At 38.9% G+C, this 16,808-nt stretch overlaps 1 protein-coding gene across 2 annotated transcripts; it reads right to left on the minus strand.

Annotated features, from left to right (window-relative positions):
• Positions 1–1,243: 1,243 nt before the first annotated feature.
• Positions 1,244–11,511, minus strand: SNX20 (sorting nexin 20). 2 transcript variants are annotated; one of them, XM_026856898.1, is made up of 4 exons: positions 11,404–11,511; positions 9,169–9,334; positions 7,344–7,495; positions 1,244–4,764 (listed from the first exon to the last, which is right to left on the minus strand). In XM_026856898.1, the coding sequence occupies exons 2-4, from the start codon at positions 9,320–9,322 to the stop codon at positions 4,096–4,098; spliced, it is 975 nt and encodes a 324-aa protein (XP_026712699.1). In that variant the 5' UTR covers positions 9,323–9,334; positions 11,404–11,511; the 3' UTR covers positions 1,244–4,095. The 2 variants fall into 2 exon arrangements, with proteins under 2 accessions (XP_026712699.1, XP_026712698.1); XM_026856897.1 differs by having other exon boundaries at positions 9,157–9,334.
• Positions 11,512–16,808: the final 5,297 nt, after the last annotated feature.

The raw sequence follows: 16,808 nt of genomic DNA on the forward strand, positions 1-16,808 counted from the left end.
CAGAGCTTGGGTCTCCAGACATTCTGTCTGTTGACTCCAGCTGCCTTCCAGGTACAGAGAATGGCTGACGAATGTTAATAATGCAAACAGGACAAACGTCAGCAACTGCTCATTTCCATTTATTTTATTAAACCAAAGAAATTTTTTTTTTTTTTTTGTAAAATGCACACATTGGTTTGGGAGACAGGAAAGGGATGAAAAGGATTTATTTATAAAACAGGCTTTTATCACTCAAATACTGTACAGTAATGAAGAGTGGAAGTAAAATGTCTGTCTGGAAGCAGATGCAGTAAGCAGGAACCTGCTTACTTAATTTAAATTCCGTTTTTGCATATGTGGTAGTGCCAGAGATTTCTTCTTCCAGAATAGCTTCACTGATGCAGTGCTATTTCCTTTTGCTGGCCTGGCACCTGGGGAGGGGGTATGTGTACTGGGGGCAGCGTGCAATCCCCATGGAGAGTGCACAAGGATTTTAGTCATTGTTTCTCCAATGGCTTCTTAACAAGAGTTAAGGAAGTGCAATAGGTAAGCAAGACAGGTAGATGTGGATGAAAATTAGCTATTTTCTTTTTGAGCCATTCTTAAAACATTATTCAGAGGAAAACCAAGATGCAGTGGCAGGTGGATAGCACCCATTTAATTTTTATACATCTTATGAAAAAGCAGTTTCAATTCGCGAATGGGGGCTCTGCAGCTACTACTGTATCCTTGCACTGGGCAATGTTAATAGGGAAAAAGACTGATCTTCTCTGACTCCCTGTGGGAAATCTGCCCTACCTGGCTACAGGTTTTTAACTGTGGAAGATAAAGTTGCATGTAGAGGCAGAGGGAACCTGGTCCTCACAGGCCATCACTCCATGTGAAAGATAGAATGGGAGAAGGAATGCCATTATCTTTTAGTTTAGTAACATACAACAGTTGAGTACTCGTTTTGCTGTAAAAATCAAGTGAAAAAGAATATGCAGAAGTTGACTTGAAATGTGAGTAAATGAAAGCAAAACTCTTTTGGCAGGTCCAACCAGTCTCTGAGAGTACACAGCTAAGAAATCAGAACTGGCCGACTGCCTATGGAGCTGATGAGCCAGCATGGTCTCACTACAGTCCAGGGCAATAAATAGATTAATTTTGTAACTTCTCTAGTGTACAAGGAAAGTAACGCCTGCTTCTAAAATAAGTCTGCATTTGTAAGAAACTATGCGATCAACAATAGGAACACAGGTTTGGCAACTTACTGCCCCTAAGTTCTCTTGCATTTCAAGGTATCTTCAAGAAATTAAATAGGCTTGTATAAACCAAAGCTGCCTCCATCCCAGTGCACATTTCTGAGTTAAATGTTGGAGTTAACTTGGTCAATTTTCACAGCTTTTCTGTTCAGTGAGTACTGAAAACCTGAATGAGGAAACTTTACTGGGGAAGTACTGGGTGAGGAAATAGGGGCACAGAGGTTAAGTTACTTGTGCAAAGTTCAGACCAAGTCTGTGGCAGAGCTCCAGTTAAAATCCAGGCCCTGTAGGTCCTCATTCATTGCCATTACTGTGCTAGCTTTCTCTGTCCAAAGATTTTCAATGTCATCTCTGAAGAGATTAATCAATTCAAAGGTCACAGGCTCTGCATTTGTAGGAAGGGAATACATCCCTGATTTGCTTGGGGGAGGTTGAATTGTTGGGGGGTGTGTGTGTGTGTGGTTTAATTTTGTTGTATTCTAATAGTAATGAAGTCACAAATTGATTTTATGAAAGCTACGCTTGACCCTTTGATGACACATGCTGTAGGCTCTGTGGATTCATACATGAAGTGGCTTGATTGGAAGTCTCAGTGCAGCTGAGGTTGAAATCAGCCCTTTGAGTGAGGCAGATCTGTTCTTCCTGGGTAGCTCTGAAGATGTTGTGGCTGTCTAATTGCCACAGATACCCCACTGAAAAGGCTCTCCATCAAAGAAGTTCGGTGTGTGGGAATTATCCAACAGACACATTGTTCTTTCTTCCCACCATTTCTGTATTTATTTAGTACATTTCCCCCCATAACACAAGGAGACTGACCTTTGCTTTCTGGTGGATAGGGACAAAGTGACCAATTCTAGGACCATTTTGTTGACAGAACTCTGCTAGCACATTATATAGAAAAGCATTCTCAGAAGGAATTTGGCTTACACCAACAAAACAGTGGGAGGTTTTGGCACTGTTTATTTTAGTGCCTTTTGAATTATGCAATTTTTTCCTTAGCCAAATTGCACCTCATATTCATAATGTGCCAACAAAAATTGGTTAGCTTTGGATCAGTTAATCCTTCAGAGATGGACAGTTAGAGCAGTACCACAGTAAAGGTTAAGATAGATCTTGCTGATGTGCTGCTTTCCTGACGCTTGTCCTTGCTAGACAGCATCTACTTACGGACCTTCTAATCTCGTAGTCCGCTGTAAGGTGAGGGTCTGTGGACACAATTAGCTACTCATGCACAGTCCCACAGGAACCTGAGGAGAATCCAAGGCAGCTGTGCACACAATGACAGGAGGGAGGAAACGGGGGGAAATTATTTTTCCCTATTCTTTCGGTCTTTCACCACAAACTGCTGTGGAGATAGAGCAGCATGATGGCTGTGCTTCCTTTCTGCCTTAACTTCAAGTCACCTGAGTGTGATGCAGACCCCAGACATGCTTTTTTCTTTGCCACTTTGTTACTGATTCAGAAATGATCCTCTAAGGAGGTGCTACCTTTGATCCATTTTAACTGTCCTGCAATATGATATGTTGTGGGAAGATTAGTTCTTAAATTTCTTAATTAACTACTCTTAATTCTCTTACTTCTGGTATAACTAGAAAAAGTAATAATTGTCAAATAACAAATAATCCACACATGCCTAGCTGTTAATAGCTATTTAAAATACTAACTTTACACCCTAGACACTCCTATTATTCTGTATTTTTTCCAAGCCATCCTTCTTGTAAGAATGCACAGCAATGTTTTTCAGGTTCAGCACACTTTCAATTAGCTGATTCTTTTATGTGTCTGGGAGGTAAGTTAATACAGTTATTCCTTATTTATAGACAGTGTCATTGTGGTGCACGTAGTATCTGCACGTGGAGTACAAGTATACAGATATACAGGATTAGCTATAATATCGCAATGCCACCAAGATGGTATTTGCATGGTGTACCAGGCTGTAAAAGTAAGGCCACACCCAATCTACATAAATCTCTCAAAGGCAACAGGGAAGCATATGCTTAACACAGACTGTCTGTTAACCATGTGTCTCACAGCTTGTTAATCAGAATTAAATGCAAGCATTATATTAGCCAGATGTTCTCCCCAACAGCACCCTTCTGTGGTTCCTTTCCATTATGTATATAGTCCACGTGGTATGAATTTTCTACCCTTTCAGAGCTGTACTTGAAAGATCACCCCAAACAAGAACGTGCCTTCAATGCAAGTCATAAAACTCCATCAGCTACAAAAGGGAAATAAAGTATATTCCTTCATCTCTGATGGAATGATCATTGGTTGTATATTTTGCTCCTACCAAAGTTGATTGGAAACCTTCTTCCCAGGTCCTCCTGCCCACAGCAGTTGACTTCAGTGGGAACAGGACCAATCCCATCATTCTCAGAAATGGAAAAGTGCTGTTTGACCAGGCTTCAGCTGGGTGAGTAAAAAACTACATTCAGTGTCTGAAGATGCATCCTTTAGATTGCAATGACTGAGAAGATATTTCTTGAAAGCAAGTAATTTCCATATGAGCAAGCAATTCCTCTGATTCTGCAGATTCTTAAGTGCTTAATTCATTCTATTTTCCTACTCTGACTTTTCACACAAAATAGGCTATGTTCAAAATAAGCAAATCGTAAATGAAATTTTTTGTTGCAAATGTCTTTCTAAAAACTTTAATAAGCTTAGGTGCTCCTCATATGGTAGAGTAAATATAATATTTTCCAACATAAATGTTAATGTCCCTTTTGCACATGGGAGATATTTAATTTTTTTCTATTAATATAAAGTTATGTTAGCCGAATAGTTAATTTCCAGTTCTTACTCCTTCAAGAGTTTGTGTTTGGGAAAAGTTGCTGACAGCTTTGCTCTTTAATGAAATTGTTTCTTGTCTTCATTGTACATACTCCCGAACTGCAAGTTCTTTCAGGGTAAAAACTCGTATGGGATCTTTTTTTGCCTTCCATTCTTCCAGTTTTTCTTGCAAAGACAGAAAATCCTTGCCAAGTTCATATGCCAAAGTGATCATTGTTTCTAACAATGGAATATAATACCTGTGGCTGGTATGCACATGAAGGCGTGAAAGAGCTTTTTCTCCATATTCAAAAGCACTCGCTGGGTTTTCCAGGTCCTTGTGGCACACCACGATAGCACAGAGAGTAGGGACAATTGAGAGAGGGTTGCCTCTTGTCAGCCTTTCCTGCAGACCAATGACTTCTAAAAGGATTTCCAGAGCTTTGGTGTACTGGCCACCCCGCAGGCAACCATATGCTTCCTGAAGTTCGGGCCTTGTTAAAAAGTCAATAAATTTTTTTGATCTTTGGATATATTTCATAGAATATAGGAGTCTCAGGTAGTCCTTGAAGGCTAATTTTCTCTCATTGATTATTTCTTCTGTGAAATTCCCTGTTAGAGTTTTTTTGGGAAAGGTCACATCTTCCATTTCTTCACTAAACTCCTCCAGCAGATTTCTGTGCAGTTTCTCAAAATCTGAGTAACGCCGTTCAATGACAGACTTGTTGCTGTCAAAACTCCCTGTTTGCAAAATGATGATTTTATACAGCTGAACACAATAAAAAAAAAACAAAAACAAAAAAAAGGCATGAGAAGGACTAGTCTATCCCCAGTGGACTCAGATTTTGTCTGTTATTGCTTTGAAAAGACTTTGTGCTTGTATATTCTACCAGCCAAAACCTTCCTGCACCAATTTAACACGTGTAATCTTGTATACTCCTACGGTTTATAGCAGTGCAGCTGAATTAGTTGCTGCTTGGGATTATGGTGCATGCTCAGCGTAGGCCTGATCTTTGAAATCTGCAGCCATCAAATTAATAATTCTTACCTCCTGCTGTTTTTTACTTTTGTCACCAGACTTAGCGTAGCATGTAAGTTGTAGATAAACAATGAAGTAACAGATCCCATCCTGCAAGGTGCTGGGAATGGTGAGCTAGCAACAGACTGAAGCACGTAAAATCACTTACAAAGTATTTCTGGAGCTGTACTTTGTTTATAACAGCCATGGCTGCTGCAATCAATCATCTTCGGTGAACTGAATGGATTTCCCAGACTTAATATTGAATGTAATCTATTTTACATTGGTCGTAATACTCAGAAATGTTGTTTGTATCAGACATTTCTAGGGATTTGGGGGTTTTATTAATGCTGTGAAAGAAGAGGGAGTATTTGGCAGTAATATTTGGTGTGTGCAAAAATGCGATGGAGCAACTCCAAAGCCTTTTTTTCCCCTCTAAATCATTGTCCTGTTATTCAAACTTACTTGGCATATAAATAATGCAAAAAAAAGTGACATTTCTATAACAATCTGTTTGCTATCCAAAATCCTTCACTAACAGCTAACAGCAATGCTGTCCCATATTAACAGTACTCAGGAGTATGTCTTCCTCAGCTCTTCACTAGCCTCAGAATGACTATAATAAATGTGATATTAGAAAAGTAGCTGCAAAATAAAATTTGTGTGTTGCGTGTCGTACAAATAGATTCTCTTCTGGTCCTGATCCAAGCACAATGATGTTGTTGAAGGGCCAAATCCCTAATGTGTGTAAACCAGTGGAGCTCCACTGAGGCCAGCTTAACTGTGTCACTGTACACCAGCTAAGGACACGGCCTGTTGACCTTGCTGGCTTTTGGACAGTGGCCATGTTCACATTCAACTTCACCCTGTTCCCACTGAATGATACAGGAAATGAAGCAGTTTTACTCATGCTGGTTGTTTTCTTTGCTGCTGCTGAAGGGTACAAGCCAGTACTAGCACTAGTGTCTGTCTGATTGTCTTCCTTGTTTTTCCTTAAAGAGAAATTATTTCTTTTAATCTTCATAAATGATCTTTACAGGTGCTCCTGAAAGGTTTAGAAACTTGAGCTGACCTCTCTGATTTTTTTTCATTTGTAACCACTGGGACATTTTACTATATTTGTCCTGCTCCCTGCTGAAAAGTGTATATATGCCTGATGCATATCCAAAACAATAATAAGAACAATTTTTTAATCTATCATTTTATTAAGGGCAACTAAGTGAATAACTTAAGAGTACTTGTATTTTTATTTGTGAAGTGTGCATGGAAAAAAAGGAAGACATACCATTTAATTAGACTATCATTCAGATTGGCTCAGTTTTGTTGTAGTGTATGATTTTGCCTAGGCATGTAACATGACTAAGTTTAACTACTTGTACATATGCTGAATGATACTCTTGTTCTCGTACAGTTATACTAAAATAATTTTAAACTATCAACAAGCTGGATACTGTTGTCTGTTTGCAAGAATGGTAGCACCTAAGTAGGTGTGTATAGTATGCCACAAGATCTTAGGACAGTGTCTAGAACACTTACCTGCTTTAAATTCTACCAAGATGCATCACCCAGTCTCAGCAACACTAGTACGATTCTTAGCATTTTTCATCTACAATTCTCAGAGGTTGTTGCAAACAAGGAAAACATCCCTATCTGAATTTCACAGTATTGAAAGAATCTTACTCTATATCAGTCCTCCTGAAGGCCAGGAGCAGAATCAGAAATAAAAACCAAGTGTCATACTGTGAGTAAAGATACAAAAATGGAACATATTCTGTTGTTCCTGTCCTTCATACTCATGTTTCACCTTAAAAATATGACAGAAATATGTGATCTAATGGAGCTCTAGGTAGGGAAGGGGAATGATACCAGGTGATCTAGCTGGAGAATGTCTTAGATTTTGTCAGCATCAAAGAATTTTGCCTTTGTGTTAATGGAAACCTCTGATATGGAAGTTGTACAAACACCATGCAGTTGGTACAGCAGGCTAGCTCAGTGGAAGTGTAACTATATTGATACTGTTGTATCTGTGTGAATTTTCTTAATGCTGACAAGCCTCTGGGTGTTAAGGATACTCAAGCTACTGATTTACTTGGTATCGCTTTTCCGCTGCTGCAGATTTTGTGAACTGATTGTCAGAGGTATTTTTTAGGGCAGATTCCACCAGCTATGCCCGTACAATCAGAGAACAGGTTCTACTCAGTATGATCATGGCTTGCAAAACTTGGCTCATGGTAAGGCTTTCATGTAGTGAGTCATGCTGTGTGTTGTGCAGACCCCTGTAGAGTGAATGAAAATTAATGATCGTCTTACATATTCATTTCTTAGCTTACCACATATTTAGATAAGTGGTGCTCTACAATTCTGGTTGATGGGATTTCAAAAAGGAGTTTGACTTGTCTGCACTGGCGTTTTTCATTCCTCCAGTATTCCTGAAGCTCCTTAGTGGTCATCAAGGAGTTGGGACTTGGAGATGCATTGGAATCTAAAACCAATATATTAGCATTTCAGTTTATAACCTGTGCATTTGGAAAGAAAAATCTTATGCATTTATTGTGAAAGGAGAGCCCAGAATTTCTGTTTCTATTACAGCAAGACCTAAAGACTGTTAAAATAAGTGATTTCACTGCTAATAAAGACAGGTCCAGATTCTTTGAGGAAAGCTATTGCAGTCTGAAATTTTGAAACATACCAAAGCAATTGCAGAATACAAAGTTACAGAAAAACTACTGACAAGAAGTATTGTACATCTAGGTTTGTAACCTTGGGCACAGTCTGAGCAGCAGATATGCTTCACCATCCCAGAAGTAGCTCTAAGAAATGCCAGCTCAGTCTTCCGAATCACATGTTTCCTCAGGCTTCTTTGTTGCTAAAAGGAGGAGGTAATACAATGCAGCTGCAAATTCAGACATATATTCAAATACTGACCTTATTCAAATATTGGGTTTGTGCAGTAACAGGTGAAAGCTGAGAAAACATGAATATCCTAACCTTAAAGGAGAAACTTGTAACCAGTTTGGCCAAAGAAGGAATTCTCACATCCTCTTTTTCTTTTGTAGCTGAATTGATGCTACAGTTCAGCTACAAATATTTTTATATACTTCCCTCCTTTCCTCTCTCTTTCTCCCCACAATCACATACACACACACACAAACATATATACATATGCATATATAAAAATGTAGGACAGCTGGTTGAAGAGTTTGCTTACAGGGGAATTTGATGTAGCTTTTCAAAAGGGTGATTTCTCTGTCTGAAATCTACTGCCAACAGTTTTCATCAGGTGGCATATAGGCTAGCAAAGTGGATAAAAGTAATGGAATATTTGTATTTCACAAATGGGCCCATCCGGTCCCAATTTCTAATCCATGATGTCTCTGTCAATGCAGTCAGCTGAAGTCAGTCTGCAATGTATCTAACATTCAGACAATGGAGGTGAATGACCACAAATGAATGGGAAGATAACAGCTTGATGCAGAAATAGATTTGCAAAGGCACCATAGTACTTCAGTGGCCCCACTTCTACATGTTCTTAATCATTTGGCCATACAGTTTCAATTTCCAAGGCCTTTGGGGTTTGGCTCAATCTCTACAAAGCACGTATTTCCTAAGAGAGGTGGTGTTTATGACATCTTTGCAGGCTGAAAATCTTGATGAGATTATATACTTTTTGGATTATATATAACATTTTATTTTATAACAGATGACAGCAACCTTAGGCATAGTAAAAATTCAATGCTGCCTCTTCATAAGGCATGTGAGAGACTACTGTTTAAGATTAGCTTCAATCTGGTGTCCTTGCCAATACTGCCAAGAAGTTCAGATTTTGTGATGTACAGAGAGTGCACTCCCAAAACAGGCCATCTAATGATCACTGGTTTGGTCCCTGCTCTGTAAATGAAATCTGGAATACATTTTAGGCCCAAGGGATTTAAAAGGAAGACTGTGTGTGTATATACACACTAGGATATGCATCTGTTTCACTGCTGCTATGTTATTACCACAGGTTTAATCAAGGCTTATTTTCAGTAGAATATAGCAGTGTAAGTCTGGACTACTGCTGGAAGAAATAAAGCTAAGATTTTATATAAAAAATTAATGGCATAAATAGCTACATGAAAAATAAAATTAAAACATATCATCAACCTTGTAGGTCACATTTTCCTGGGTTTTCCTTTCTCACTTGACATGAAATTTCAGCTTTGGGTTGAATTTGTTCTTCATCAGATGGACTTGTGGTAGAAAATGTAGTAATACTGCTTACAGCTTCCAACAGTTCCCCTTCTGCTGTGTAGTGTGAGTCTTGGTCCATCGCAACCTACCACTGAAAGACTGCAAAAAATATGACATTTCTTAGTAGCATGCCTTTAGAGGAGCCAGTCTGCTAATTCTTTTATTGACTCACTCATTGTTCTATGTGACCTTATATGAGGGTAACTGTAGTTTCATAAAAAATAAAGTAATAAGTAGAAATATCTATATAGCTATCAGTGAAGAACCACTCCTGTTAATATTATTATTGAAAGTGTTTGGGTATCTTTTCAGTAGATTAAAATCAACCATGAAAACCATAGGAAGTTATGTTGAGAAAGATTAGGTGGGGAACTCTGTTCTTATCTATGAGAATTTTCTCAGAAACTTCAGTGGGGGGCAGATTTTTTTTCTCCTTGTATTTTGCCCTCAAGCTTTCAAATATGAGTTCAGATGAACTAAAATCTTGGAGATAATAACTATCAGCCTGGCTCTCTCACACTGCTAGAATTTACCGTTCTCAAGACTCCAAAATTAGCCATCTGTTCTTAATCACAACCTGTAGGGTAAAACAGGGCAATATCTAAAAGAGTATATTTTTGTCATATTTCACAGATTCAAGTTCTCTCCAGAGACTCGTCTCTGTACTGTGAGAACAAAACAACCGAATGGTTAGGCGGAAGGAGAACTGAGTTTTCTAATAGTTATACAGAAGCATTCTCCCTACACTTGTCCTTTTAACCTATATACTGTGCTTGTCATAGATCTCTATGCCTGTTCTGCTAGGACTACTCTTTTACCACATACTGATAAAATGCCTAACACAATATATTCCTACCCTGTAGACCAAATTGGCCATTCTGCTGCATAAATGTCTCTCCAGGATGTTTTGGAGGGTTTGTTTTGTTTTGTTTTGTTTTTTAAATTCCCTACCTATTACATCACTGTTATACTAGCAGTTGAAAAGGTTCTAGAGCATCCTAACAACTTTGCCAGGGCGTTGTGTTGTTAGTTAGCATGAGAGAAGCATTGCTCACAATTCAGCCAATGGGTGAAAATTAATTAACAGAACAACCTACTTTAAAAAAAAAAAAATCTCCTTGCTACAAATGCAAAAATAATGGTCAAACAGTGGTTATTAAGTAATGAGAGGATTTAGGACAGGGATGTTACTACATATCATTTTGCCTCCACTTGTCTACCACATAGTTATGCAATGATGGATCCAGAGGTGAGAAAAATCCTTCAGCAGACCCACTATTTCTGGCAAACTGCAAGGCTATAAAAAGAAAAGCCATTACTTTCCCCACTGGAAATAATGGAAGTGCAAACCACTTTCCTCTAACGGAAACCCTTCCTTTGCCTGGCTCGGATAAGCAAGTACATACATGTTGTCATCCTTAATAAAAGCATCATGGAAGCCCTTATTTTTGGACTTTGGACTAGGAGGTAGAAGTTCTCACTGTTCTCCTAGTTCTCCTTAAGGTCTGATTTTTGAACATGAAGAGCAGCCACTTACTTATTGTCTAACTGCTCAGTCTTTTGGAGTTCATGACAATTAAACCCAAGAGCATGAACTTGCAAGTATTTTTTTAATGTACAGATAATCTCAAATATATTATATTAAATGAAGAATCTGAAAATGGCCAAACAAATTTAAATTACAACTTTTTTCTTGGTTGTGAGTTGGTATAACTTTATAAACAAAACTGTATATATTCAAGATATATATATATATGTATAACTTTTTATACATATTTTTTTATATATATGTGTGTATATATAGAAATATAACACTTTGAAACATGATTTACCAGGGAAACACAACACACTTGAAAATAGAAGAATGCAGAAGGGAACATTATGATATACAAGTCTTCTGCCTTGAATATATCTGCCTTGCAAACTATCTGTACTTCATATAAGCAGTTTCATTTTCACAGCTATATATAATTCACAGTAAGCTCTTTTAACTAAGCTTCTATATATTAAAAAAACCCAAACCAATACAAAAATCGTGCAACAAATTACAGTTTTACTTTGAACAGACACTCATCCTGCTCTGTTTCTGGGTAAATGCCACTCGGACTGCTTCACCGAGTTGTAAGTATCACTACAAACTGAAATGCACGGTGTACTCACCTGGAAACTGCTGAAGAGCTTTTAGTTGTGGTGCATGTGTAGTCTGTAAGAAGTCATGAAAAGCCTGCTTCGCATTTTCAAAACACAGAAAAATATGTCTGTGTGTTCTTCTAAAAGGCACATTCTGTGTTTTACAAAAAGGAAGGAAGAAGCCTTGATTAACTCAGACTTCCTCGTCCAATTGGCTCACTGGTGCAGTGCTGAGTGATTACGCATAAAATTTCCTATCTGCCTCCAACACCCTTGTGCTGGCTGTGGGCGAGGCTCGGCCTCTTCTCAGCGGTGCAGCTCCAGCAGCAAGGGCAGGTTTGCACACCCGAGTGTCAGGATTACATGTGCAAATACAAAGTCTAGCAGAGGAAAGAGTTCAACAGTAAATACAATTACAAAATCAATGAAACTTCTCTGCATAGATTTCTAAAACCACACTTAGCAAAAGGGAGATTAGAAAAAAAGAGCCAAATATGTAAATGTACTTATGGAAAAATATGCCCCTTGGGACATCTTTAAAGTACAGACTTAACATCCAGTTCAGAAAAGAAAATGCAGATGGTACCACAATAAATAGCCTCGCTCCATGTAAACTTACACTTCTGACAGAAATCCCGATTCCGCACAGTGCTTAAACATATGATTAATTTCAAATATCTGCTTAATTAAAGTTCAAAAAGGAGCATTATCATATCTGACATGACTACTAAACTTGAAATGGGCTTATGTGTGTGCCTAAAATTAATCCTGTGCTTAAAGTCTTTGTTAAACTGAGGACAAAGTGAAGAAGAATGACGCATTAATCCACATGTCCTTTGGCCCAGATGCTTCCTTTGGCTGTTCACTTCAGTTTGGAAATTTGCTTTAAAGCATCAGGATAGCTATTTCTGGGGTAAATAATATGGATGCTATCTTTTTTTAGTAATGTAAGTTTCTCCATTGCCAAAGCTCACTCACTGAAGAACCAAACAATTTTAATGCAGCACAAATGTGGGAGGCAACCATCCAAAGGACCACATGGATCCTGCCCCACACATTCCTTTAGAACAAACAATTTAAAATAATGTAAAACCAGGGCCATAAACTGGCAGTGCTTCTATTCTGTTTTATTTGCAACATAAAACAATGCCAACTTTAACTTGGACTCAGTCTAAATGTAGAAGTTTTGCCAAAATAGCTGTCAGAATGGTGAAAAATCACTCCCATGCAGCTACAGCCATACTGGCAGAAGCCGTAGTGTAGATGCCGTTATATTGGCAGAGTCCTTTAGCCAGTTTAGCATGTTCCATGCGGAAAGTGATTTAAGTTACACCAGAAAAGAAATCTCTGCTTGCCAATAGAGCTCTAAGGTGTAGCTATACCAGCCAACCCTTTTAAGTGTAGACAAGGCATGGGTTTCTGGCTCAAGTCTCATTCCTTTAAAGTTAGATTTATGGGTTTGGTTACAATTGTGAGCAAAAACCAAGGGGGATTTCAGTGCCTTTCACTCATGCTGACAGTTCGCAGATGTATCTAAGCTTTGAATCCTGAATCTGTTAATTTATGTGTTGCCAAAAAGCTATGTATTATTCTGTGATGCTTAGTGCTATTGTCCTGCTCTTGATAAAGCTAAAAGAAAAGAGGAAATTTTATTTTTCAGTGTATTTAGTATGACCTCTACTTTCAATTATTTCAGAACAAGTCAGTCCTACTCAAATTAACCTGGATGATTAAAAAAAAGTGAAATCTTTTACTATGAGCATGGATGACTCATAAGAAGTAATTTACAAATCCAGGGTGTTCTGCAAGAACTCTGCCTGCCTCAGTAGAGCGAGCTGTTATGGTCACAACGGGTTCCTGAACGGCTTCCTCGTGCCCAGGAGCCGTGACATCCACAGAGGGTTTAGCAGGCTGCAGCTCCTCCTCAACCTGCCCCCTGAGCTTGGGTTCAGCCCAGACAGTCCCTGGCCCTTCACTGAGACCCAGTGTTGCTAGTCTGGCAGCATTTTACTTTCCTAAATGTCTACTTGATTAGCACATTCAAAAAAAGTCTACAGTGTACAGTGGTGTTTGCTAGCAGAATGCATAACTAGTATCTTTCTTTTTATATTCTCAGTTCCAATTCCAACAGCCAAATACTGTGTAAAGGGTTAAGCAGTGGAAAATGGGGGTTTTCACAATGGCAGCATACCATTCTGAAAGATGGGCGATTGCACTTATACCATAATTTATCTGACTGTTCATAAATTTTAATGCAAAAGCATGTTCTGTCATAGTCAGTGATGGAAAAGGGATCCTCCTGCACTGCCTCACTCAGAGTTTGTATACTGTGAAAGTGCTGACTTTGACATGCATAAAGAGTTAAAATGCATCTACCAAGGGATATGGAAAAAGAGTGCTCTGCAATAACATAGGAGCAAGGCAAGGTTAAAAATCATAACGCTGCAGCACATAAAGGTGGTTATCATAGGAGTTAGGTCCTCCATACCAATTTAAGTCAAAATAACTAATTTTCAGAAGACTCACCTGAAAGTTTATATCTGAAACTTGGTAACCAGCCACCAAATGATCTAGCCTTGCAATTCCATGTTAAGGATGGCTGTATTGAAAGACCATGTTTGTGCTTTAGATCGTAAAAAAGAACCAGAAGGGACTGCTGCAATGGTGACAAACATCCTGCCTTTATTTATACTCTAATTTGGGCAGTTCATATTTTCCCAGTCAGATAGATTACATAAACGTGGACAGACACAGTATTTAACCATAGAATACAAAGCTGGTATCAGCTTGAGAAATTGTGGGAGAAAACACTGTTATATAGAAACTGCAGTTTACTGCCAGATTTTATTTACTATAGGCACAGAAGGGTCCGATGTTTGTTAAAGAATGTGGCTGTAACATTCCTATTACAAAATACTCTTCAGCTTCTGTCCTAAGAAACACAGCTTCAGGCAACCTCATACAGTCTGTGCTGCTTTTCCCACTCAGGCCCCAAACTGTGTAACTAAACCTTACTTATTTTACCAAATCATTCATCAGAACTGTAGATAATGAGAAAAAACACGAGGAGGCAGAAATGCCTAACATATTTACCCGTCTCCTTTTATCACATAACTAATGTTTAGGAAGTGCTGTAATGTTGTCTTGGATGCTTCTACAAGAACCTTTCACCTCTTTTTGTAATGCAGCTGGATAAATACCTACCATTTCCATGTTTGAAGTTGCAGAAAAACTCAGCTGTTCTACATGAGTATTCTGCACTTTTGGGGTGATGCTGTGATAAATGAATACCATACTCCTGTCCTGGTATGGCACAAAATTCTGTTCCATGCTATTTATATAACATTTATTTGTGTAGTGTTGTGTCATTTGAAAGTGGAATTTGTTTACTATACTTCATTACTACAAAACATGTCTCTCTTAACAAGAGCATGGTTTAAAGAAATAATTTGCCCTTTAATGGCAAATATCTCGTGCTGGTGTTACTGACAGGGTTTTCAACATGAAAGAAAATGTAACAGGCCCATTTTATACTGCCAAAGCCCTGTTACCACTTTACAACTCCTTTATACTTCTAAAGGAGTACGAAGGAGCTTTCGAGTAAACAACAGTCTTGGCCTGCCTTTCATCTGTGGTCTGTCAGTGACACAGAGCTGTAATGCAAGCCCAGTGGGTCGATAGGATATTAAACTGGGTTAAATTTCACAAGTACTATTCTGTCTGTAGAATGACAGACTTCCTAAATCGTCTATGGTGGTCATTTTCCTGCTGAAATCAGAGGGCCAAGTACATAATTACATGGACTAGAGAAATATTTTTAAATATTTGCTTCTGAGTTATTAGGTGTACCACATGTAGTCATTTCTACCTAGCATTTTGATATTTTATTCTTATAATGTGTCCATCCCCTTCTCAAATATAATTACAATGTACTTAGGCTAATACTTATAATCACGTTCTACATGTAATTTATTTATACCCAAAATGTAAACATAATGAAATTTGGGATAACGGGATTTATAACAGACATGCTAATACATTTTCTAAGAGCACAAACTGCAGCTCTACAAATGGAGGAAAGTGCAGCTGCTGTGTATAGATAGCCACCTTGAGGATTAGCAGAGCATAACGGGTTTACTGTGTGCCCTTCTCCAAAATGAAACGTAATGCATGAATCTTAGTACCTTTGCACTACTATTTATTCTTTAAAAATTAAATATGACTTTAAAGTGCGATTTTGCTCTTAAGTGACTGAATAAAATTATCAGTATGAGCATTCATTCCATAGTAGATGGAATCTTGTCATTCCTCAGGAGTTTCCAATAAACTCCTCCTGGTTTCCAACACTCAGACTGTGTCCTTCCCATCCTGCACACACCCCCGCTAGCAAAAGCCCGTGCTGTACCTTCCCCTCTTCCCACCAAGAGCCGTGGTGGTGACACACATCACTTCAGGGCTCAAAAGTGGGCCCCCCTGCCCCCATCTGGGGCTGTGCTGGATCTGCTCACTGTCTCTCTAGATTCTGAAGATCTATATGGAACAGGATTAACTGGAACGGCCTTTTCTTTAGCTAATGTTGGACTGCACATGTTGCATAAAAACATGTATTAAATGAATGGTAAAGACACAAAGAAACTAGGAAAGTGTTTATTTGTATGTCAACATTATTGTAACCAACTTGGGTACATGATCATATGCTATTTTTTTCAAAGATGCTTCTTTGTAGGAAGTCCATCCATTTCTAGCAGTACAAAATTTCAAAGTGTTTTAAAAATGAAATTTAAAGCAACGGTTTAGAATACTATGTGATTAAAAAAATACTGTCTAAAAATAAATGTTGTTTTCCGGAAATGCTGAATGCATGAATAAATCCTTTAAACATAACCATCCTGCTGAGGAACTCTTTTCTATTCCAGAGTTCATTCTCTCATTATTTAATAAGAGCTCACTATATATAAAAAATACTGATGCACAGTGGATAAAGCAGAACAGCATTCGGATGACAGTCACATTCAGGAGGTCGGTTAAAGAGGAGCTACAGTTGTCTTTTATTAAATCAAATAGGAGCATTATTTACATTTCTTGAGAGCAAAAATATTTCAGAAGTGGATATTGAAGCCAGATCAAGTTTGGCATTCGTGAGCAGTCTCTAGGTATCGCTACGGCCGCCGGCCCCACGAGGGGCACTTGAAATGACCCCCCGCGTTTCCCGAGCGGTTGAAGACGCCGCACGCCGGGAGCGCAGGGCAGAGCCCCCCGCCACCTTCGCCGGCACGCACGTAAGGCCACTTGCATTCGGTTCGCAGCCTTTAGCCCGGAGGGATCTGACTGCCACCACCCTGCCGCCAGCTCCCCGCAACTCTCGGGGTTTTTTCCCGTCTCCACGTGTTGCACCCGCCAGGCGGAGGCAGCGCCCCGCGGCCCCCTCCGCCCCG

The sequence above is a fragment of the Athene cunicularia genome (assembly GCF_003259725.1).
Source record: "Athene cunicularia isolate RWA chromosome 11 unlocalized genomic scaffold, athCun1 chr11_part1, whole genome shotgun sequence".
In the NCBI taxonomy this organism is placed as follows: Eukaryota; Metazoa; Chordata; class Aves; order Strigiformes; family Strigidae; genus Athene; species Athene cunicularia.

Coding starts and splice junctions, on each gene's coding strand:
- SNX20 (XM_026856897.1), bottom strand. CDS start 9,322: ATGGACCAAGACTCACACTACACAGCAGAAGGGGAACTGTTGGAAGCT. Junction 7,496..9,156: donor AGGAAAATGTGACCTACAAG/GTTGATGATATG, acceptor TATTGGTTTTAG/ATTCCAATGCATCTCCAAGT. Junction 4,765..7,343: donor ACCACTTATCTAAATATGTG/GTAAGCTAAGAA, acceptor TATTGTGTTCAG/CTGTATAAAATCATCATTTT.